Source organism: Denticeps clupeoides, chromosome 1, assembly GCF_900700375.1.
Source record: "Denticeps clupeoides chromosome 1, fDenClu1.1, whole genome shotgun sequence".
NCBI lineage: Eukaryota > Metazoa > Chordata > Actinopteri > Clupeiformes > Denticipitidae > Denticeps > Denticeps clupeoides.
Window position 1 is genome coordinate 39,487,886 of NC_041707.1, and position 25,406 is coordinate 39,513,291.

General features: G+C 39.2%; 3 protein-coding genes across 3 annotated transcripts; all 3 read left to right on the top strand.

Annotated features, from left to right (window-relative positions):
* Window positions 1–442: 442 nt before the first annotated feature.
* LOC114786908 (probable GPI-anchored adhesin-like protein PGA55) lies at window positions 443–1,168 on the top strand. The gene is made up of 3 exons (XM_028974530.1): window positions 443–672; window positions 952–1,073; window positions 1,136–1,168. Exons 1-3 carry the CDS (start codon window positions 486–488, stop codon window positions 1,166–1,168), a joined length of 342 nt encoding a protein of 113 aa, XP_028830363.1. The 5' UTR covers window positions 443–485.
* Window positions 1,169–7,190: 6,022 nt separating this feature from the next.
* LOC114793085 (flocculation protein FLO11-like) lies at window positions 7,191–11,190 on the top strand. The gene has a single exon (XM_028984756.1). It carries the CDS (start codon window positions 7,317–7,319, stop codon window positions 11,169–11,171), a length of 3,855 nt encoding a protein of 1,284 aa, XP_028840589.1. The 5' UTR covers window positions 7,191–7,316; the 3' UTR covers window positions 11,172–11,190.
* A 6-nt stretch (window positions 11,191–11,196) lies between these two features.
* LOC114793165 (mucin-5AC-like) lies at window positions 11,197–19,052 on the top strand. The gene is made up of 9 exons (XM_028984911.1): window positions 11,197–13,102; window positions 14,026–14,086; window positions 14,173–16,508; window positions 16,608–16,672; window positions 16,843–17,021; window positions 17,853–17,967; window positions 18,120–18,184; window positions 18,440–18,582; window positions 18,752–19,052. Exons 2-7 carry the CDS (start codon window positions 14,047–14,049, stop codon window positions 18,166–18,168), a joined length of 2,784 nt encoding a protein of 927 aa, XP_028840744.1. The 5' UTR covers window positions 11,197–13,102; window positions 14,026–14,046; the 3' UTR covers window positions 18,169–18,184; window positions 18,440–18,582; window positions 18,752–19,052.
* The last annotated feature ends 6,354 nt before the right edge of the window (window positions 19,053–25,406 follow it).

The following is a 25,406-nucleotide window of genomic DNA, read 5'->3' on the forward strand; positions in this document are numbered from 1 at the left end:
ATAGTGCAAATAAAGACTCAAGCCGAAGCTCAACAGAGTCATCACTGTCAGAGATAACCTCATTAGACATTACTGCTTCTCCTGAGAAAATAGCTACAATAGTTAGTACTTCTGCGATGACAAGTGAATCACCAGTTACTGTCAAAGAAGAATCACATTTGAGTGAACTGTCTAGTGGAAGTACAACCGTCCTGTTATCTTCAACTGAGAGCCAAACTTCTGAAGAACGTATAACAGTAGAAAAAGCATCTCCAAGTACAAACACCATATCACAGCAGACACCAGAGTCAGTTTTCACCTCAACAAACGCATTGAAAACTGGAGATCATACATCTAATTACCCAACTAGTATGTTTAGCATCACCTCTGACAAATATACCTCATCAGATATAATCAATACTGGAGATGATACATCTACTTTTCCAACTAGTACATCTCGCATCACCTCTGATGATGATACCCTCACTCCAAATTCAGCACAATCAATGCCTTTACAAGACAAATCATCTAATACCATTAATACTTCTGAATATTTCCCATCCATTCCTTTTCATCTAACTTCCACAAATAATGCAAAAAAAGACTCAAGCAAAAGCTCAACAGAGTCATCAGGGTCAGAGATTACCTCAACAGACACAATTTCATCTACTGAGAAATCATCTAGAATGATGAGTAATTCTGTAATTTACAGTGAATCACCAGTTAGTGACAAAGCAATATCATATTTGACTGAAACATCTAGTGGAACTACAACTGTCCTGTTATCTTCAATTGAGAGCCAAACTTCTGAAGAAAGTTTAACAGTACAAACAGCATCTCCAAGTACAAACACCATGTCACAGCACACACCAGAGTCAGTTTTCACCTCAACAAATGTCTTGAAAACTGGAGATCATACATCTAACACCATTAATACGCCTGAAAATTTCTCTTTAATCACTGTTCATCCAGCCTCCACAAATAGTGCAAATAAAGACTCAAGCCGAGGCTCAACAGAGTCATCAGGGTCAGAGATTACCTCAACAGACACGATTTCATCTACTGAGCAATCATCTAGAATGATGAGTAATTCTGTATTATACAGTGAATCACCAGTTACTGATAAAGCAGGATCATATTTGACTGAAACATCTAGTTGGACTACAACCGTCCTGTTATCTTCAACTGAGAGCCAAACATCTGAAGAAAGTTTAACAGTAAAAACAGCATCTCCAAGTACAAACACCATGTCACAGCAGACTCCAGAGTCAGTTTTCACCTCAACAAACGCATTGAAAACTGGAGATCATACATCTAATTATCCAACTAGTATGTCTAGCGTCACCTCTGACAAATATACCTCATCAGATATAATCAATACTGGAGATGATAGATCTACTTATCCAACTAGTACATCTAGCATCACGTCTGAAGATTATACCTCATCAAATATATTCAATACTGGAGATGATACATCTACTTATCCAACTAGTACATCTCACATCACCTCTGATGATGATACCCTCACTCCAAATTCAGCACAATCAATGCCTTTCCAAGACAAATCATCTAACACCATTAATACTTCTGAATATTTCCCATCCATTCCTTTTCATCCAGCCTCCACAAATAATGCAAATAAAGACTCAAGCAAAAGCTCAACAGAGTCATCAGGGTCAGCGATTACCTCAACAGACACAATTTCATCTACTGAGCATCTATCTAGAATGATTAGTAATTCTGTCATTTACAGTGAATCACCAGTTACTGACAAAGCAAGATCATCTTTGACTGAAACATCTAGTGGAGCTACAACTGTCCTGTTATCTTCAATTGAAAGCCAAACTCCTGAAGAAAGTTTAACAGTAAAAACAGCATCTCCAAGTACAAACACCATGTCACAGCAGACACCAGAGTCAGTTTTCACCTCAACAAACGCCTTGAAAACTGGAGATCATACATCTAACACCATTAATATGCCTGAAAATTTCTCATCAACCACTCTTCATCCAGCCTCCACAAATAGTGCAAATAAAGACTCAAGCCGAAGCTTAACAGAGTCATCACTGTCAGAGACAACCTCATTAGACATTACTGCTTCTCCTGAGAAAATAGCTACAATAGTTAGTACTTCTGCGATGACAAGTGAATCACCAGTTACTGTCAAAGAAGAATCACATTTGAGTGAACTCTCTAGTGGAAGTACAACCGTCCTGTTATCTTCAACTGAGAGCCAAACTTCTGAAGAAAGTATAACAGTAGAAAAAGCATCTCCAAGTACAAACACCATATCACAGCAGACACCAGAGTCAGTTTTCACCTCAACAAACGCATTGAAAACTGGAGATCATACATCTAATTATCCAACTAGTATGTTTAGCATCACCTCTGACAAATATACCTCATCAGATATAATCAAAACTGGAGATGATACATCTACTTATCCTACGAGTACATCTAGCATCACGTCTGAAGATTATACCTCGTCAAATATATTCAATACTGGAGATGATACATCTAATTATCCAACTACTACATCTAGTATCACCTCTAATGAATATACCTTGACTTCAAATTCAGCACAATCCAAGCCACTACAAGACAAATCATCTAACCACATTAATACGCCTGAATATTTCTCATCAATCACTCTTCATCCAGCCTCCACAAATAGTGCAAATGAAGACTTAAGCCGAGGCTCATCAGAGTCATCAGGGTCAGAGATTACCTCAACAGACACATTTTCATCTACTGAGAAATCATCTAGAATGATGAGTAATTCTGTAATTTACAGTGAATCACCAGTTAGTGACAAAGCAGGATCATATTTGACTGAAACATCTAGTGGAACTACAACTGTCCTGTTATCTTCAATTGAAAGCCAAACTTCTGAAGAAAGTTTAACAGTACAAACAGCATCTCCAAGTACAAACACCATGTCACAGCACACACCAGAGTCAGTTTTTACCTCAACAAATGCCTTGAAAACTGGAGATCATACATCTAACACCATTAAAACGCCTGAAAATTTCTCTTTAATCACTGTTCATCCAGCCTCCACAAATAGTGCAAATAAAGACTCAAGCCGAGGCTCAACAGAGTCATCAGGGTCAGAGATTACCTCAACAGACACAATTTCATCTACTGAGCAATCATCTAGAATGATGAATAATTCTGTAATATACAGTGAATCACCAGTTATTGATAAAGCAGGATCATATTTGCCTGAAACATCTAGTGGAACTACAACTGTCCTGTTATCTTCAACTGAGAGCAAAACCTCTGGAGAAAGTTTAACAGTAGAAACAGCATCTCCAAGTACAAACACGATGTCACAGCTGACACCAGAGTCAGTTTTCACCTCAACAAACGCATTGAAAACTGGAGATCATACATCTAATTATCCATCTAGTACATCTAGCATCACCTTCGATGACTATACCCTATCTCCGAATTCAGCACAATCCAAGCCATTCCAAGACATATCCTCTAATACCATTAATACGCCTGAATATTTCCCATCTATCACTCTTCATCTAGCCTCCACAAACAATGCAAATAAAGACTCAAGCAGAAGCTCAACAGAGTCATCAGGGTCAGCGGTTACCTCAACAGACACAATTTCATCTACTGAGCAATTATCTAGAATGATGAGTAATTCTGTAATTTACAGTGAATCACCAGTTAGTGACAAAGCAGGATCATCTTTGACTGAAACATCTAGTGGAACTACAAACTGTCCTGTTATCTTCAATTGAAAGCCAAACTCCTGAAGAAAGTTTAACAGTAAAAACAGCATCTCCAAGTACAAACACCATGTCACAGCAGACACCAGAGTCAGTTTTCACCTCAACAAACGCCTTGAAAACTGGAGATCATACATCTAACACCTTTAATATGCCTGAAAATTTCTCATCAATCACTCTTCATCCAGCCTCCACAAATAGTGCAAATAAAGACTCAAGCCGAAGCTTAACAGAGTCATCACTGTCAGAGACAACCTCATTAGACATTACTGCTTCTCCTGAGAAAATAGCTACAATAGTTAGTACTTCTGCGATGACAAGTGAATCACCAGTTACTGTCAAAGAAGAATCACATTTGAGTGAACTCTCTAGTGGAAGTACAACCGTCCTGTTATCTTCAACTGAGAGCCAAACTTCTGAAGAAAGTATAACAGTAGAAAAAGCATCTCCAAGTACAAACACCATATCACAGCAGACACCAGAGTCAGTTTTCACCTCAACAAACGCATTGAAAACTGGAGATCATACATCTAATTATCCAACTAGTATGTTTAGCATCACCTCTGACAAATATACCTCATCAGATATAATCAAAACTGGAGATGATACATCTACTTATCCTACGAGTACATCTAGCATCACGTCTGAAGATTATACCTCGTCAAATATATTCAATACTGGAGATGATACATCTAATTATCCAACTACTACATCTAGTATCACCTCTAATGAATATACCTTGACTTCAAATTCAGCACAATCCAAGCCACTACAAGACAAATCATCTAACCACATTAATACGCCTGAATATTTCTCATCAATCACTCTTCATCCAGCCTCCACAAATAGTGCAAATGAAGACTTAAGCCGAGGCTCATCAGAGTCATCAGGGTCAGAGATTACCTCAACAGACACATTTTCATCTACTGAGAAATCATCTAGAATGATGAGTAATTCTGTAATTTACAGTGAATCACCAGTTAGTGACAAAGCAGGATCATATTTGACTGAAACATCTAGTGGAACTACAACTGTCCTGTTATCTTCAATTGAAAGCCAAACTTCTGAAGAAAGTTTAACAGTACAAACAGCATCTCCAAGTACAAACACCATGTCACAGCACACACCAGAGTCAGTTTTTACCTCAACAAATGCCTTGAAAACTGGAGATCATACATCTAACACCATTAAAACGCCTGAAAATTTCTCTTTAATCACTGTTCATCCAGCCTCCACAAATAGTGCAAATAAAGACTCAAGCCGAGGCTCAACAGAGTCATCAGGGTCAGAGATTACCTCAACAGACACAATTTCATCTACTGAGCAATCATCTAGAATGATGAATAATTCTGTAATATACAGTGAATCACCAGTTATTGATAAAGCAGGATCATATTTGCCTGAAACATCTAGTGGAACTACAACTGTCCTGTTATCTTCAACTGAGAGCAAAACCTCTGGAGAAAGTTTAACAGTAGAAACAGCATCTCCAAGTACAAACACGATGTCACAGCTGACACCAGAGTCAGTTTTCACCTCAACAAACGCATTGAAAACTGGAGATCATACATCTAATTATCCATCTAGTACATCTAGCATCACCTTCGATGACTATACCCTATCTCCGAATTCAGCACAATCCAAGCCATTCCAAGACATATCCTCTAATACCATTAATACGCCTGAATATTTCCCATCTATCACTCTTCATCTAGCCTCCACAAACAATGCAATAAAGACTCAAGCAGAAGCTCAACAGAGTCATCAGGGTCAGCGGTTACCTCAACAGACACAATTTCATCTACTGAGCAATTATCTAGAATGATGAGTAATTCTGTAATTTACAGTGAATCACCAGTTAGTGACAAAGCAGGATCATCTTTGACTGAAACATCTAGTGGAACTACAACTGTCCTGTTATCTTCAATTGAAAGCCAAACTCCTGAAGAAAGTTTAACAGTAAAAACAGCATCTCCAAGTACAAACACCATGTCACAGCAGACACCAGAGTCAGTTTTCACCTCAACAAACGCCTTGAAAACTGGAGATCATACATCTAACACCTTTAATATGCCTGAAAATTTCTCATCAATCACTCTTCATCCAGCCTCCACAAATAGTGCAAATAAAGACTCAAGCCGAAGCTTAACAGAGTCATCACTGTCAGAGACAACCTCATTAGACATTACTGCTTCTCCTGAGAAAATAGCTACAATAGTTAGTACTTCTGCGATGACAAGTGAATCACCAGTTACTGTCAAAGAAGAATCACATTTGAGTGAACTGTCTAGTGGAAGTACAACCGTCCTGTTATCTTCAACTGAGAGCCAAACTTCTGAAGAAAGTATAACAGTAGAAAAAGCATCTCCAAGTACAAACACCATATCACAGCAGACACCAGAGTCAGTTTTCACCTCAACAAACGCATTGAAAACTGGAGATCATACATCTATTTATCCAACTAGTATGTTAAGCATCACCTCTGACAAATATACCTCATCAGATATAATCAAAACTGGAGATGATACATCTACTTATCCTACGAGTACATCTAGCATCACGTCTGAAGATTATAACTCGTCAAATATATTCAATACTGGAGATGATACATCTAATTATCCAATTGCTACATCTAGCATCACCTCTAATGAATATACCTTGACTTCAAATTCAGCACAATCCAAGCCACTACAAGACAAATCATCTAACCACATTAATACGCCTGAATATTTCTCATCAATCACTCTTCATCCAGCCTCCACAAATAGTGCAAATGAAGACTCAAGCCGAGGCTCATCAGAGTCATCAGGGTCAGAGATTACCTCAACAGACACATTTTCATCTACTGAGCAATCATCTAGAATGATGAGTAATTCTGTAATTTACAGTGAATCACCAGTTAGTGACAAAGCAAGATCATATTTGACTGAAACATCTAGTGGAACTAAAACTGTCCTGTTATCTTCAATTGAGAGCCAAACTTCTGGTTTAAAAGTAGAAACAGCATCTCCAAGTACAAACACCATGTCACAGCAGACACCAGAGTCAGTTTTCACCTCAACAAACGCATTGAAAACTGGAGATGATACATCTACTTATCCAACTAGTACATCTAGCATCACGTCTGAAGATTATACCTCGTCAAATATATTCAATACTGGAGATGATACATCTGCTTATCCAACTAGTACATCTCGCATCACCTCCGATGACTATACCCTATCTCCGAATTCAGCACAATCCAAGCCATTCCAAGACAAATCTTCTAATACCATTAATACGCCTGAATATTTCCCATCCATCACTCTTCATCTAACCTCCACAAACAATGCAAATAAAGACTCAAGCAAAAGCTCAACAGAGTCATCAGGGTCAGCGATTACCTCAACAGACACAATTTCATCTACTGAGCAATTATTTAAAATGATGAGTAATTCTGTAATTTACAGTGAATCACCAGTTAGTGACAAAGCAGGATCATATTTGACTGAAACATCTAGTGGAACTACAACTGTCCTGTTATCTTCAATTGAAAGCCAAACTCCTGAAGAAAGTTTAACAGTAAAAACAGCATCTCCAAGTACAAACACCATGTCACAGCAGACACCAGAGTCAGTTTTCACCTCAACAAATGCCTTGAAAACTGGAGATCATACATCTAACACCATTAATATGCCTGAAAATTTCTCATCAACCACTCTTCATCCAGCCTCCACAAATAGTGCAAATAAAGACTCAAGCCGAAGCTCAACAGCGTCATCACTGTCAGAGATAACCTCATTAGACATTACTGCTTCTCCTGAGAAAATAGCTACAATAGTTAGTACTTCTGCGATGACAAGTGAATCACCAGTTACTGTCAAAGAAGAATCACATTTGAGTGAACTGTCTAGTGGAAGTACAACCGTCCTGTTATCTTCAACTGAGAGCCAAACTTCTGAAGAACGTATAACAGTAGAAAAAGCATCTCCAAGTACAAACACCATATCACAGCAGACACCAGAGTCAGTTTTCACCTCAACAAACGCATTGAAAACTGGAGATCATACATCTAATTACCCAACTAGTATGTTTAGCATCACCTCTGACAAATATACCTCATCAGATATAATTAATACCGGAGATGATACATCTACTTTTCCAACTAGTACATCTCGCATCACCTCTGATGATGATACCCTCACTCCAAATTCAGCACAATCAATGCCTTTCCAAGACAAATCATCTAATACCATTAATACTTCTGAATATTTCCCATCCATTCCTTTTCATCCAGCCTCCACAAATAATGCAAATAAAGACTCAAGCAAAAGCTCAACAGAGTCATCAGGGTCAGCGATTACCTCAACAGACACAATTTCATCTACTGAGAAATCATCTAGAATGATGAGTAATTCTGTAATTTACAGTGAATCACCAGTTACTGACAAAGCAAGATCATCTTTGACTGAAACATCTAGTGGAGCTACAACTGTCCTGTTATCTTCAATTGAAAGCCAAACTCCTGAAGAAAGTTTAACAGTAAAAACAGCATCTCCAAGTACAAACACCATGTCACAGCAGACACCAGAGTCAGTTTTCACCTCAACAAACGCATTGAAAACTGGAGATCATACATCTAATTATCCAACTAGTATGTTTAGCATCACCTCTGACAAATATACCTCATCAGATATAATCAAAACTGGAGATGATACATCTACTTATCCTACGAGTACATCTAGCATCACCTCTGAAGATTATACCTCGTCAAATATATTCAATACTGGAGATGATACATCTAATTATCCAACTACTACATCTAGCATCACCTCTAATGAATATACCTTGACTTCAAATTCAGCACAATCCAAGCCACTACAAGACAAATCATCTAACCACATTAATACGCCTGAATATTTCTCATCAATCACTCTTCATCCAGCCTCCACAAATAGTGCAAATAAAGACTCAAGCCGAGGCTCATCAGAGTCATCAGGGTCAGAGATTACCTCAACAGACACATTTTCATCTACTGAGAAATCATCTAGAATGATGAGTAATTCTGTAATTTACAGTGAATCACCAGTTAGTGACAAAGCAGGAACATATTTGACTGAAACATCTAGTGGAACTACAACTGTCCTGTTATCTTCAATTGAAAGCCAAACTTCTGAAGAAAGTTTAACAGTACAAACAGCATCTCCAAGTACAAATACCATGTCACAGCACACACCAGAGTCAGTTTTCACCTCAACAAATGCCTTGAAAACTGGAGATCATACATCTAACACCATTAATACGCCTGAAAATTTCTCTTTAATCACTGTTCATCCAGCCTCCACAAATAGTGCAAATAAAGACTCAAGCCGAGGCTCAACAGAGTCATCAGGGTCAGAGATTACCTCAACAGACACAATTTCATCTACTGAGAAATCATCTAGAATGATGAGTAATTCTGTAATTTACAGTGAATCACCAGTTACTGACAAAGCAAGATCATCTTTGACTGAAACATCTAGTGGAGCTACAACTGTCCTGTTATCTTCAATTGAAAGCCAAACTCCTGAAGAAAGTTTAACAGTAAAAACAGCATCTCCAAGTACAAACACCATGTCACAGCAGACACCAGAGTCAGTTTTCACCTCAACAAACGCATTGAAAACTGGAGATCATACATCTAATTATCCAACTAGTATGTTTAGCATCACGTCTGAAGATTATACCTCGTCAAATATATTCAATACTGGAGATGATACATCTGCTTATCCAACTAGTACATCTCGCATCACCTCCGATGACTATACCCTATCTCCGAATTCAGCACAATCCAAGCCATTCCAAGACAAATCTTCTAATACCGGTAATACGCCTGAATATTTCCCATCCATCACTCTTTATCTAACCTCCACAAACAATGCAAATGAAGACTCAAGCAAAAGCTCAACAGAGTCATCAGGGTCAGCGATTACCTCAACAGACACAATTTCATCTACTGAGCAATTATCTAGAATAATGAGTAATTCTGTAATTTACAGTGAATCACCAGTTAGTGACAAAGCAGGATCATCTGTGACTGAAACATCTAGTGGAGCTACAACTGTCCTGTTATCTTCAATTGAGAGCCAAACGTCTGAAGAAAGTTTAACAGTAAAAACAGCATCTCCAAGTACAAACACCATGTCACAGCAGACACCAGAGTCAGTTTTCACCTCAACAAACGCCTTGAAAACTGGAGATCATACATCTAACACCATTAATATGCCTGAAAATTTCTCATCTATCACTCTTCATCCAGCCTCCACAAATAGTGCAAATAAAGACTCAAGCCGAAGCTTAACAGAGTCATCGCTGTCAGAGACAACCTCATTAGACATTACTGCTTCTCCTGAGAAAATAGCTACAATAGTTAGTACTTCTGCTATGACAAGTGAATCACCAGTTACTGTCAAAGAAGTATCACATTTGAGTGAACTGTCTAGTGGAAGTACAACTGTCCTGTTATCTTCAACTGAGAGCCAAACTTCTGAAGAAAGTATAACAGTAGAAAAAGCATCTCCAAGTACAAACACCATATCACAGCAGACACCAGAGTCAGTTTTCACCTCAACAAACGCATTGAAAACTGGAGATCATACATCTAATTACCCAACTAGTATGTTTAGCATCACCTCTGACAAATATACCTCATCAGATATAATCAATACTGGAGATGATACATCTACTTATCCAATTACTACATCTAGCATCACCTCTAATGAATATACCTTGACTTCAAATTCAGCACAATTCAAGCCACTACAAGACAAGTCATCTAACCACATTAATACGCCTGAATATTTCTCATCAGCCTTACCCAACAGTGAAGGTACAGACTCCATCAAAGGCACAACAGAGTCATCAAGGACAGAGACAACCTCAGCAGTATCAACTTTATTGTCTCCTGAGCAATCATCTACAATGACTAGTACTTCTGTCAACATAAAATCGACAGTTACAGCATCTCCAAGTACAAACACCATGTCACAGCAGACATCTCTGTCAGGTTTAACCTCAACAAACACTTTCACTTCTGGAGATGATACATCTACTTATTCAACTACTACATATAGCATCAGCTCCGAAGATCTTCTGCAAACACCAAATTCAGCACATTCCACAAATTTTAAAGACAAATCATCTAATACCATTACTACTCTAGACAATTTCCCATCCATCTCTCTCGTTACAACCTTCACAAATAGTGCAGGTCTTCCAAAAACTACTAATAATGGCAAAATTAACTCAGCTACCACTGGAGATCAAGAAGTGTCTAAAACGTCTGCAGCGTGTCCTTCACAAACTGCCTGCAATTTTTTTTTTTCACCAATGAATTTTAAATATCCAGTGGTGGCTCGGTTTACAGTTACCAAAAACTCTTGCTCTAACCAGAAAAACGGGAATGGGAACGAATCTGGACATAAATAAGCACAGACAACCATATGAAGTTGCAGCCATTAGCTATGAATTTATTCACTGTTTTTGATGTTATACTATTCTCATTGTGTCTGAAATAGTGTTAACATCAAGGAACAAAATGTATGAAGATATGCAACACAATACACATACATAAAATGCATGTTGAATGTCAAGAGCTAATTTCATTTTGCAATGTCTCTTGATTCATCTCTGCCTAATAATGTATTGATGGCTCCCTATAAATACATTTTATTTTTAAATGTTTAATAGTCACACTGCCACTGTCTAATTTCTGTCTAGACTGATATTTGTGTTTCACTATCCATCATCAAGTGTTTCTTCTTCAGCTGGTGTAGCATGCCAAACCGCATACTTCTGTCACATTGCATTACACTGGTGCGTTATAGTATAGTTAACATTCTCTGCTCTGTGCTTGTTCAGGTCAGTGAAATGCAAACATTCGTCAGAGTGGGACCGATAAAGTCAAAATTGACCATGGTTCTCTGCTCCTCTGGCCTGTTCTTGTAGTCTCTAACTACAAGCACTACCTATTGAGGCTTGAGGATGAAGATTTTGGTGGATCTGCCTGGTGAAAATGTTTAAATAAGTTTCCCCGATAAGTAAAAAATATATGTACTTCTGAAGACTTAAGGCTTTTGATCAACTCGCTTCGATGCTTTCTACGAAAGTCCATCAATCCTCATTTATATTCCCATGAGGACTTCTGACCAACAAAAACCACATCAGTGGCACTTTGTTGACTAAAATTAATAGTGGCTCAGTTTAGAAACAATGATATGGTAATACACTCACCTTTAAACCAAAGACCATGAAGTCACAGGTTCAAACCCCACTCATTGTGTCCCTGAGCAAGACACTTAACCCTGAGTGTCCCTTAACCGCTGTGGTTAAAGGTGTCTACTACATTTACAGTTACAGCATTTATCAGAGCGACAGTAGTTACAGGGAGAGTCTCTGTGGGTTAAGTGTCTTGCTCGGGGACTGAACCTAGGCCTTCTGGTTCCTAGGCAAGTGTGTTACCCACAGGCTACTTCCACCCTCTACTAAATGTAATAAAATGTTAGACATATTTAGCAAAATATGCAACATGGGCATTTCTGTCAAGGCTGTGGATTATCTGCTAATCATGTTGAGGGACATTGGTTACTGTTGTCTTAACGTATTTTTGGAAAGATTTATTTAACATTTTTGTATTTTTTTAAGCTTTTAAAAAGTGTCAAAAACAGTTTTAATATTGTGAACACATTCAGAATTTAGTTAAAAAAGTAAACCATTTATTTTATGTAACTGAAAATGTTGATGATTATGTTGAAGATTGTCATTTCAGCTACATACTTGTTAGACAGTAGTGAAATAGTGAAATGAAACATTGTAATTAACTGTACGCTTGTAAAAATGCAATAAAATAGCATACAGGGAGAGTAAACGTGAGAGGAATTCATGAGCAGAAGATGCATGAGAGGGAATGCATGCACAAAGAGATATGAGACCATCTCTGTTAAACCTGACCAAAAAAGGCTGATGTATAAAAGAAGAAAATTATTTTATCATTATTTGTTGCCACTGTGTTTCTTTGCATTGCAAATTGTATCTGAAATGTTAATTCTTTTGGATCTGAAGCCATAAATAGCTTATCTGCCTTAAAAGAATGCACCAAAATGCATCATTGAGGCTTCTGGAATGTTTAAGACTGGGTGTGGACCATGAAGGACACTGTTGCATTCACTCATGACAGCACATGGCAATCTTTCGTCATAACACACCCATATATAAATGCTTGAGAGCATCACTTCACAGATGATCCTTCATGGGATTATTCAGCAATACCTACCAACCAAGGATTTCTGAAGCATACATTTCCAATCTTCACAAGAGATAACTCCACACTGGACTTGGAATTAACAGAACATAAGAAATAGGTGAGTTAAGAAATCTGGATAAAAATGTTTACTATAGTGTATATTAACCCCAAAACGCTATGGGTGCAGAACAATTTATCTGCACTTCCTTTTACGAAATTTTGTGCATCCATACACATGCAATCAGAATACAACTTAAAAAAAATGTTCCTAGGAATGGCAACTGTTTATTTGAAAAATGTTTATTTGATTATTAACATTAATTGCGTGGCGTTAATGAACAGTCTTTTTTTAAACTAAGGGCAAGATTTCCGACAGCTTATTGAAGTTGTGCTTTTGAAATGTTTGCTGTTCCTAATGGCAGCCGAGACACCTGTTTTCAGCCTGTTACCTGCTGAATAGCTGAAACTGCTATATTGTACTCGCCACACTACTTTCAGCACACAGGCCACCATGAATGTAGGACACTGGGATGTAGTACGGACTGGTTGGGGCAGGTTGTCTTCAGTGAGGCAAAACACAGTGCTCCTTTGTAAAGACATCAGGATGACAACATGAGGCCTTAAGATTTAACAAAGTGGTCTTATGTTAAAGTGATTTTATATATATATATATATATATATATATATATATATATATATATATATATATATATATAGGTAGATGCAGATAAATTTGGTTTATGATAAAGGGTTTATGATTAACATTGTACTTAAAAATATATCTATTTTGTTGAGTGGATATAAGTGTACACACCCCTGTCAAAATCCCACTTTTTCTATATAAAGATAAGTCACTTTAAAATGTTCCCACCTTTAATATAACTGTATAACCTGTGTAATTCAATTGAACAAAAAAATGAGCAAAAACACAAAAAATACTGGATATTCTTCTACACATTAAATCATCTTTTAAAATATTTTTATACAGAATCTCCCCAGCATCAACGTAAACTTTAAATCTTTAAATCTTTGTCTCTACAGGTGAAATATCTACCGAAAGACATGAGGAAAAATCTCAAACTCGCAGCTTTTATGTTTTGGGGTGAGTCTGATGTTCTTTAAAAACACTCACCGTTTCATTATGAATGAAAGCATATTAAATGTATTATTATCATTAATCCTTGTTAGCTTCTGCTCTGGCTGTGGTGGCACAGGAAACCGCTGCTGTGACAAATGGTTCGCAGTTAGCAACTGTGGTGACCCCAACAGGGGACTTGCAGTCAATGACAACAGGCATTCCTACACTGGTGACTAATATCACTGCGTCTGCGGTGACGCCATCAGCTGCGAGTGCCAATGCACAATCTGCAACAGCAGATCCTGCATCAAGTGTGAGTGCCGTACCACAGCCAACCACACCATTTACAACCTCGCTGGGGACCGAAACATCTCAGCCAACTGCTCCTGGGCAGACACAGTCTGCACCTGCCACAGGCTTGCAGTCCACAGTCTCTGCAATTCCAACCTTCTCTATGTCTGGACCAACACTGGCATCTAGTTCTCCCAATCCACCAACATTAACTGCAGCTTCATCAACAACTAGTTTGCCTACGGCTGGGCCAACACAATCAACCGATTCTGCTTTTCCATCTATAACAAGCCCTACTCAGTCGAGCACTTTTGCTCTTCCACCTTCATCAACAACTGGTCCAACACAATCAACACTTCCTGCTGTTTTACCATCAACGTCTGGAGCTACACAATTAACCCCTTCTGCAATTCCACAGTCCTCTATTAGTAATCCGACACAATCAACACATCCTGCTATTTCACTATCAGTGTCTGGAGATACACAATTAACCCCTTCTTCAAATCCACAATCATCTATGAGTAGTCCTACACAATCAACCAATGTTGCTGTTCCTCCTTCATCAACAACGGGCCAGACACAATTAACCAATTCTGATATTCCAACTTCATCTACAACTGGTCCAACACAATCAGCAACCTCTGCCGTTTTACCATCTACGTCTGGCGCTACACAATTAACCCCTTCTGCAATTCCACAGTCCTCTATTAGTAATCCGACACAATCAACACATCCTGCTATTTCACTATCACTGTCTGGAGATACACAATTAACCCCTTCTGCAATTCCACAGTCATCTATTAGTAATCCTACACAATCAACACATCCTGCCATTTTACCATCAATGTCTGGAGCGACACAATTAACCCCTTCTGCAATTCCACAGTCATCTATTAGTAATCCTACACAATCAACAAATTCTGCTATTCCATCTCCATCAGCAACCAGCCCAGCACAATCAACCCAGTCTGCATTTTCACAATCAATGTCTGGACCTACAAAATTAACCCCTTCTGCAATTCCACAGTCCTCTATTAGTAATCCTACACAATCAACACATCCTGCCGTTTTACCATCAATGTCTGGAGCGACAGAATTAACCCCTTCTGCATTTCCACAGTCCTCTATTAGTAATCCTACACAATCAAAAAATTCTGCTATTCCATCTCCATCAGCAACCAGCCCAGCACAATCAACCCAGTCTGCATTTTCACAATCAATATCTGGACCTACAAAATTAACCCTTTCTACAATTCCACAATCCTCTATGAGAAATCCTACACAATCAACGAATTTTGCTATTCCACTTTCATCAACAACTGGTCTTCCACAGTCCAGCCCTGTTGCAAGTTTATTATCATCAACAACTAGCCTTACACAACCACCCTCTTCCGTCATTTCACTTTCATCAACAACTAGCAAGGCACAGTCAGTCCCTCCTCCACTGCCGTCAGCTATTGGTCAATCAACTTATTCAGCTAGTCCCCTAAAATCTAATCCACCACAGGCATCCACATCTGCGTATAGTCCACCAGCATCTTCTATACCTGGCAAAACACAGTCAGCAATAACAGGACTGACACAATCAGCCACTTTTAAGGTTTCTCTGCCATCTACAACTACAAAAACCAGTGGTGGGTCGATGCCTTCATCCACACCTGGGGGACTAAACTCACCTACTAGTATGATACAATCCACTACGTCTGTCCTTAAACTATTGTCTACAATTGGTGTAGTACAGTCTACTTCTCCTTTCCTTCCACTATCATCTGGTCTGTCAACTACAAAATATGCCCAGACTACAACAGTCACTACCACTGTACCAACAACTACAACAACGACTCCAACAACTACAACAACTACAAAACCACCAACTACAACAACTACAACAACGACAAAACCACCAACTACAACAACAACATCACCAACTACAACGACCTTGACCACTACTACTACAACAACAGCAACTACCACTTCCACAACAGCAACTACTACTACAAATACACCAGCTACAACAACCACCACCACTGCAGCCCCTTCCCGCCCATCACCAACTGTGACCTTACAAATGGTCCTGAACATAGTTTATGTGCAGGCACTCAGTAATCCACAAAGTGTGGAATTTAAAAGTCAGGCAAAAGTGATCGAGATACAGGTGAGTAAATATAGTTTTTAAACATACTGTACTTGAGACTGATTAGTCAGAAGAAACAATTGTTTAATGCTTATTTTCTTATTTTCCCATTTTTCAAAGTTTGATGAAATCTACAAAGCCCAATTTGGACTATTATATGTTCGGACGATTGTTTTGGCCTTCAGGTAACTCATTTGTATTTTTTTCAAATGACTATTTAATCTATGTAGTTTTATTGAAGCATCTGTTGATGCTTCTGTGGTGCTCTATGAGATGTAGGTCAGAGTGAAGCAAAGGTTTGTGTTTAACAATGTTAATATTTAAATATATTTTGTTAATATTTAACAATGTACAGGTTGGAGAATCGTGACAGGGCAAGTTCGGTCCAGGCAGATGTGGAGCTGGTGTTTAATGAGAATTCAACTCAGCCAGTCCCGCAGAGCACTGACATTGTACAGACCCTGAAAGATGCTGTGAATAATCCATCCTTCAACTTCACAATACCCTTGGATGTTACCTCCATAACTGTCACAAGTGAGCCCTTCTAACACTTGCCTTTTTTCATGATTGACCTGACTGAGCTCTTTTGTCTTATTTTACACTTAACTTTATTATTTTAGTTTAGTTTAAACAAGGTTAATTTGTTATCTGAATAAATGTTCATTCATATTAGGTGACTGTAACGATCCTCCCCGGCATCAAAAGGGGCACTGAGTGCAGGCGCCTGCACCTATTTCTCCTCCTTTAATGGAGTACTGCACCAGTGTTCCGGGTGCTGTCGAGAATATCAATGTGAACGAGTTGAGTATGCGTGTGTGTCAGCGTTGTGAGCTGGCAGGGCCGCCGGGCACGACTTTCATTTTTCCGTTTCCACATCCGTTTGCCCCAAGTAGAACCCTGTGTGTTTGTCCAGTTTGTCCAGCACCTGGGTCCTCCCTTTCTTTGGGTGGTAGTAGCCTAGTGGGTAACACACTCGCCTATAAACCAAAAGACCCTGGTTCAAATCCCACTTACTACCATTGTGTCCCTGAGCAGGACACTTAACCCTGAGTGTCTCCGGGGGGGACTGTCCCTGTAACTACTGATTGTAAGTCGCTCTGGATAAGGGCGTCTGGTAAATGCTGTAAATGTAAATGTCGTGACAGGGACACATGTGATTTCTGATTGCTCAGGGCCCAACTGGGCGCGTGGCGGGGGCACTCAAAAAAGAGGGGCTACAACCCCTCTTTCTAGAGTACGCATTATGAGAAAACTATCAAGAATGAAATTGTTGAATTGACATACATTGACTAAAATCACTCTCCAAATGATTTACTCACTGTTAACGCAGTTCCAAGCTAATTTTGAAACATACTTCCTCCGTAGGTGCCCCCAGTACAATGAACAATCTACCATTCCGCACCAATGAGACGTTTGTTGTTGACCTTTCAAACTCTTCTTCTGATGCCTTCCAGAACAGATCCTTACTTCTTAAACACAGGTATGTATCACCCGGATCATTTATTGATTTTCTCACTCAACACATACTCTGCAGCTGATTGAGCAACTCGGTTGAAACACTGTAATGTGGTTGAAATCACATTGAGTAAAATCATTTGAAAAGTAACCTTTTCTGTTTTTAATTACTTTCAGCTTGAACCATTTTACATTCAAGATTACACTCCAAATTTCATCAGCTTAAACCCAAAGAATTTCACGTAAGTGTTTATCTGGTTCCGATCAGTGGTGGGTAGTGCTCCCCCGGGCGCCTGTCATTTTGTTGTGTCACTGTGTGTGGTGCTGTAGTGTTCCACAATGACAAAAAAACAGTCTGAATGGACATTTCTTTAAATGCACAATTGATTCAACAGCAGTTTGGTGGTTCATTGTAAGCCAGGCTGAATGTTTTCCAAGGAAAGTATATTTACTTTTCCTATGATGACATATATGTTTTCTTCTTTATTTTCCCCCAGTCAAGGATCCATTATCTATGCTACAGAGCTTACATTCGCAGCCAATGCCACTTTACCAAATACTACGCAACTTTTCAACACACTGCAGAGAGCAGCTTTAAGCGGAAATTTGACGTTCAGCATCATCTCCATCAATGGCACAAGTAAGAGATAAACAACATGCTACCAGTTCATGTTTTCTTAGTTGCCAATAATGACCTTATTTAAAAAAAAAAAAGCTACTTAATTCCATGCAAACATTCAATTGAGCATTGGCTATATGTAACCATTATTTAATGTTAAATGTAATTTTTTCTTCTCAATCTTTTCAAGATTTAGTTTCATCGGCATCCTCAATGGTCATGGGCAAGTTTGGACTTTTGACTGCAAGCACTCTCACAATGTTTTCATTGTTTTTAACACACATGTGGTAATAACAATGGATCTGTTTTAACCTAATTTATTCATATATATATATATATATATATATTTTTTTTTTTTTTCACACACACACACACTATAGTGTATATTTTATTCTTAACAAGTGAAGAGAGCAGTTCACAGTGAGTTAGAGCTCAGAATACCATAATATGAGCAAGGACTCACAAGTGCTTTTATATTCGGTGATCACAGCTGTGCAAAAATAAAAAAAGTAAAATGAATAAACGTTGTGGGTAGTGAGTTGTGAGTAGCATTGCTTTACATGTGACTGCTTATGCCTGCATATGTTATAATGCAGATATTTTCAAGGTATATTTGTTTACCTACTCCTGGGTGTGAATAAATACATGGAATAGCTATTAATATCATTGTAAAATATGGTTAATAAATAAGACTCAATTAATGCAACAAATGTGTCTTTGTACTTGTTATTTCTATTGTAAAATATATTATTTTAAATTAAAAATATGTGTATAGTTTCATCCCAAAATTAAAACTACTGTGAAGGACCTTGCCTGCACACAGACAGTGGCCACAGGGGCATTGGCCCTAGCTGAAATCTGATTGGCCCCCTGTAGTGCCTTTGTCCTGTTACTCAATTAGATGGGTGCAGTTCCTAAGTGAGCCAAACTGGAATATCAAACATCAATAAATCTTACCGAAGGAAAATTCTCATACTATGTTAATCCAGCGCAAATTATGACTATGTATGAAACTATGAAACCAAGCAGATGAACAATTGTCCATCACAATTGTGATATTAACACTGTAAAAACAACCAAGGTACCTCAATGTTCCTGAGATTTTTTATTGTACAAAAAAATTAATTGGTTTTAAATCACAGTGACTCCGCCCATCCCCAGGTGAAATATGGGTGGTAGGAGTAGCCCCGGATTTACCCACCATCACGTAAAAGACTCGTACCAACATGTACCTCACCGGAAGTTGCTTATTAGTGGTTCCAACTTTAGGACCTGAACCATCTCTTGCTGATTCTGTTCTTGCTGCTGGAAGTTTCGTTTAGAGTCGGTGAGAAATAACTGGAGATCTTTATGGAAAGAAGGTTGGAGGAGTTTTTTTTATAATTTAAGGCTGCAGTTAATGTCACAGTGGGATGTTTTTAGATGTCGGTTGAAATGTTCATGGTTTTACTAACCGCAACCCAAAAAATGAAGGGTACTAAGGAACTGTTATCAGTTCAGGCCTCAAAGGTAAATCTGATATAACAGAAAAGCCAGTGAGGCTCATGTTGGTCCGAGTCTTTTAGGGCAACTCTTGCTCCTCATATTGGTAGGACTCTCACCGCCCCTCACATGCCCTGTTCTCCCTCTCCGTCTGGTTCCGCCACATCAGAACTGCAAGAGCTTCTTCCCACCAGCAGTCAGAGTCCTCAATGGTCTCAATACACTGCATCACCAAAAAAATAGTTTTAACGTCTGAAAGATGTAATTTCAACGTCATCTTGCCTTTACTTGCTTTTACTTTTCTGGAAGGAAAAACAGGTGTAGGGCATCCTGCACAATCTGTTAAATATCTTTAATAAGGTTGCACATCAATCTCTGAGGTTAAGATGCTCCATTGTGTACCTTATACTGGCCAGGTGTATAATCACTCGACACACATTCACGTATGTGTAAAATACTGTTTGAGTGTATTCTGTACACTTTTTCACAAAATGGTAGTATCGTATGATATGGCGAGTTGTGTATGCTTGTGGAGCTTGGACAATGATGTACAAAACAGGAGAAATGTTACACATTTTTATTCAGAAACACTATGGTTGACTGCAGAAGTGCTCAAACTGCTGAAAACGCTGGACGCTGCTTTCAGAACAAACAATGAAACTTTATTCTCTCTCACTAAAATCTCCAAGGTCTCTCCAAACTTATTTTGAATGGACACACCCCGTCCATTACTTGGCACACGCCCCAAATCCTCTACACGCCTTGTATCATCACTAGTTATTCGGTTGTTGTTTAAGTATATTTTCTCCTCTTCAGGTTATTCGACTTGCTTTCACTTTTCCGGAAGATGACAGCGGTAAATTAAAAGCCACCATGGTCGCCACCACGACCAAGCGAAGATAAGCTGCCCGTGCCTGGTGTCTTTTTCTTCCTGCACCCTCGAATTTATCCACGACATTAAACACAACGAAGACTCTCGGCAGTCTGGGTCGGACACACACACACACACAATCTGGTAATCAAGGCACACAACAGGGAACCAGAGCATCCAGAAATGTCAGGTTATGACACAAGGTGAGGCAGACAGCACCGTGCAGCCTACAGGGGGCGTAGCTGAAACAAAAAGGTGGAGGTGGCTGCTGTTTTTTTGTGTTTTTTTTTTTTTTTTTTTGTATTTTTATTTTCTTTTTGTAACACTAGGACATGGTGTATGAGCAACAGTCATTTTTCTTGCTTTATTTAAAATGATATTATCAATGAGAAATTGGTGTGTGTATTTATAAAGGTCTAGAGAAATATTTAGTCTTTTTTGTGTTAAAACATTTTCCACATACAGAAATATACGTTCAGGATTTAAACCCGCATTCTTTGGGTTATGAGTCAACTTCCTTAGCCGCTAGGCCACCACTGCACCCTATGGGGGCATTACAGATGTCACTCTTAACAATATGTGTCAAAATAGATATGCCAACCAAAAACTATGGTTGACTGCAGAAGTGCTCAAACTGCTGAAAACGCTGGACGCTGCTTTCAGAACAAACAATGAAACGAGGAAACAATCTCCCCAGGGGCATCAACTTCACCTTTTCAAGAGAAGCATGTGACAGGGGATCCAAGTCATCACTGAAACCCAACTGTGTGAAACCGATGCCTCTCTTCCAGATGCTCTCAACTACTTCTACGCCAACTTTGAGGCCCAGAGCACCAAGCCAACAACAGAAAATCACCACCACCCTGCTTGACGACCATGTGCTGTCCCTGTCTGCAACCAGTACGTGAATGACACTCGCTAGAGTCGACATCATTAGCTGCTAGACATCATACTTGATGCATTTTTACATTTACAGCATTTATCAGACACCCTTATCCAGAGCGACTTACAATCAGTAGTTACTGGGACAGTCCCCCCCGGAGCAACTTATGGTTAAGTGTCTTGCTCAGGGACACAATGGTAGTAAGTTGGATTTGAACCTGGGTCTTCTGGTTCATAGGTGTGTTACCCACTAGGCTACTACCACCCCTGAGTCCCTGTTTTAGAACCCAAACAGACTAGCTAACTGATGTCCTTGCAGACATCTTTAACATCTCCATAATGCAAGGTGTCGTCTCACAGTTTTTTTAAAAGCCACCACTGTCATACCGGTTCCAAAGATGGACACCATCTCCAAGCTGATTCGACTATCGCCCAATCAGCATCAAGTGCTGAGTCACATCAAGAACCACTCCCCCAACACTAGACCCAGTGCAGTTTGAGTGCAGTTTAACAGACGATGCAATCTTACTTGCATTCCATCTGTCCCTGTCACTCATGGAACACTGAAACACCCGTGTGAGGATGCTTTTCACCAACTTCACCTCAGCATTTAACACCGTAATCCTGCACCGTAATCTGATCTCCAAACCGCAACAGATCGGAGGGAGAGAATGGATTTTCCTCCATTTCCACTTGTTTGTATTGTATTGGTTGCATGAAAATATGTCAACAAATGACCACAGTGCGAGTCCAAGGCCGCCAAGGCCGGGTGCCGCACAGCGCAGCGTGAAACCCCGACCCGGAGCAGCGCTGTACTCAGATCAGGCAGGCACAGTCAGTACCAGCATGATAATTACCACTAATTTTTATAGCACTTACAGAAAATCCCAAAGCATAATTGATATAATCAATTATGATCTGCAATGGATCGATGCAGAATCGTCCACGTCTGCATTGCGATGCATCGATTATATGATTGATTTCAACACCCCTAATATCCATATAACATAATATCTTGCTTGCTTTATAGCTTGCCTACATTTTTTTTAAAACAGGGTGGTTCAGGATGCATAGTGTTGTACTACTATAGTAGTAGTAGTAGTGTTGTACTACTACAACTATGCATGTGACAAAATAAAATGAGACAAAGATTGAACTCTTTGGTGCAAATGTCAGGCATCACATTTGGAGGAAACCAGGCACCACTCATCACCAGGCCAATACATAGCCTACAGTGAAGCATGGTGGTGGCAGCATCATGCTGTGGGGATGGTTTCAGCTGCAGGAACTGGGAGCAATGTACAGAAACATGTTTAGGACAAGGAGAAGTGGAAATTCCAATCACCACCACCTGCAAAAGAAACACAAGGCTACTACATACAAATTCCAAAACGGGTGGTAGTGGCCTAGTGGGTAACACACTCGGCTCTGAACCAGGAGACCCAGGTTCAAATCCCACTTACTACCATTGTGTCCCTGAGCAAGACACTTTACCCTAAGTTGCTCCAGGGAGACTGTCCCTGTAACTACTGACTGTAAGTCGCTCTGGATAAGGGCGTCTGAGAAATGCCATAAATGTAAATGTAAAACCATGCAAGACAGAGTCACACCAACTTCCCCGCAAGACTGACACTATGTCTATGACTCTGACCTAGAAACCTGACTAACAGAGCAAGAACGTCTATATCAGAACCCAGGTGCAGAAATCTTTTTATAGTGTGGGCTGCAGGTGCAAACACTCAAGGGGGCATGGCCTACACTCAGTGTTCTGGGTACTCTTACATTTAAGGCGTTTGGCAGACGCCCTTATCCTGAGCGACTTTACAACGTGCTTCCATGTTGCCATCGATGAAGTGAACAGTTCTGGTTCATTAGGACCCCCAACTATGAATACAATCTTTTTATTCTCTCTGTTGTAGTTTCTATACATAAGTTAGACAATAAGAAGGTTACAAGTCTAAATATTGAGGAAGGTCTTGAGGATTCGTCTGATATTGTAGGGAAATGCTCTAAATGAGCGGGAAAGATTGCTGATGTGAGTCGAGAAGGAGAGTTGGTTGTCTATTGTTACTCCAAGGTTGCAGGCTGTTGTAGAAGGAGAGAGCTGTGAGTTGTCCAGGTAAATAGCAAGATCCTGATGTTAAGAATCTGCTGGAATGAATATTAGTTCAGTTTTGGTTGGAGGTGAGGTGATGGGCTGTCATCCAAGATGAGCAGCTTGTAGATCTGAGGGAGGAAAGAGAAACTGATTTCTCATAGCAGTGGTAGGATAATCCATGTGAGGAAATGACCTCACCAAGTGATCTCGTGTAGAGGGACAAAAGGAGAGGACCGAGTACTGAGCCTTGAGGGACGCCATTGGAGAGTCTACGTGAGGTAGAGGTGGATTCTTTCCAAGTCACTTGGTAAGATCGCTCATCAAGGTAGGAAGCAAACCACTGCCATGCTGAGCCCCGAATTCCAAGCCTCTTCAGGATAGACAAGAGTGGTTAACTGTGTCAAATGCTGCATAGAGGTCAAGGAGGACTTGTTAGGTGGGCAGAGCCTCGGCGGCCATGACAGAATTGTTGACTAATTTGATATAGTGCAGTTCTTAGAACAGTACATCCAGTTTTTTTTTTTCTGTGCATTTTGTGACCATATTTCTCAATTATCTAAACTGTATCATCTTATATTTCAAAATTGGTACTTTGAAATAAAGTGATTCTTAATAATTCATTTTAAATAACGTTAATGTCACATAATTCCATAATGTGACTGGGAGGAACACAGAAATGAGGTAACGTACTCCTGAACTCTATTGTACCCTAAACGCGAACGACAACATCCGTGTGGTGTTGCGGCTGATGCCGGTTCACGTTCGCAGAGTAACTCGGAGGGAACTTACTTGCCTCCTTGCGTTCCACCGAGGTTCCTCGTCTCCTCCAACACATGCTCACGTTCTGATTCTGGTGACCGTGACAGTTAATAACAGCAAGCACATTCTGTTATAGTGCATGTCTTTTGAATTCCAATTGTATTTTGAAGAGATTAAAATGAATTATCCATGTAAATATCACTTATAACTAACTTATTATTCTGAATATGTATTTTAATGTAATAAACTAAATTTTCCTATTTCTAACACATAATATTACAAAGTATATTGTATATATTGTATATTGCTTATGAAAACAGCAGGAACAATATGAGCAATAGACAATACTCACCCATGACACATAACCACAACAGGAATGAGCAACGCCTTCAATAGAAATTAATAAAAGAGCTCTAAATTGTTTTGCAGTGGAATGTAGAATATCAAAGACTGGGTGCTGATTGAGAAGTACTTATTTGTGCCAAATGCATTATGCCCAAGGCACCTCACCTATATAAACAAGCACCAAAACTAGCAAGAGCATCTTAAGAGAAAAGAAGTCAGACGCTTACAAGAAGCTATATCCTATTAAGCACATTTTATCACATAAACTACACTTAATATTCCAAAGAAGAGATTTTGGTGAGTAGAATATTGAACATTAATCTTGTAATAATCAGTAAATGGTAAACAGTGTTTTAATCTGGAGGACTGCATTTTGTATTTAGTTTATTATTATTATTATTATTAAAT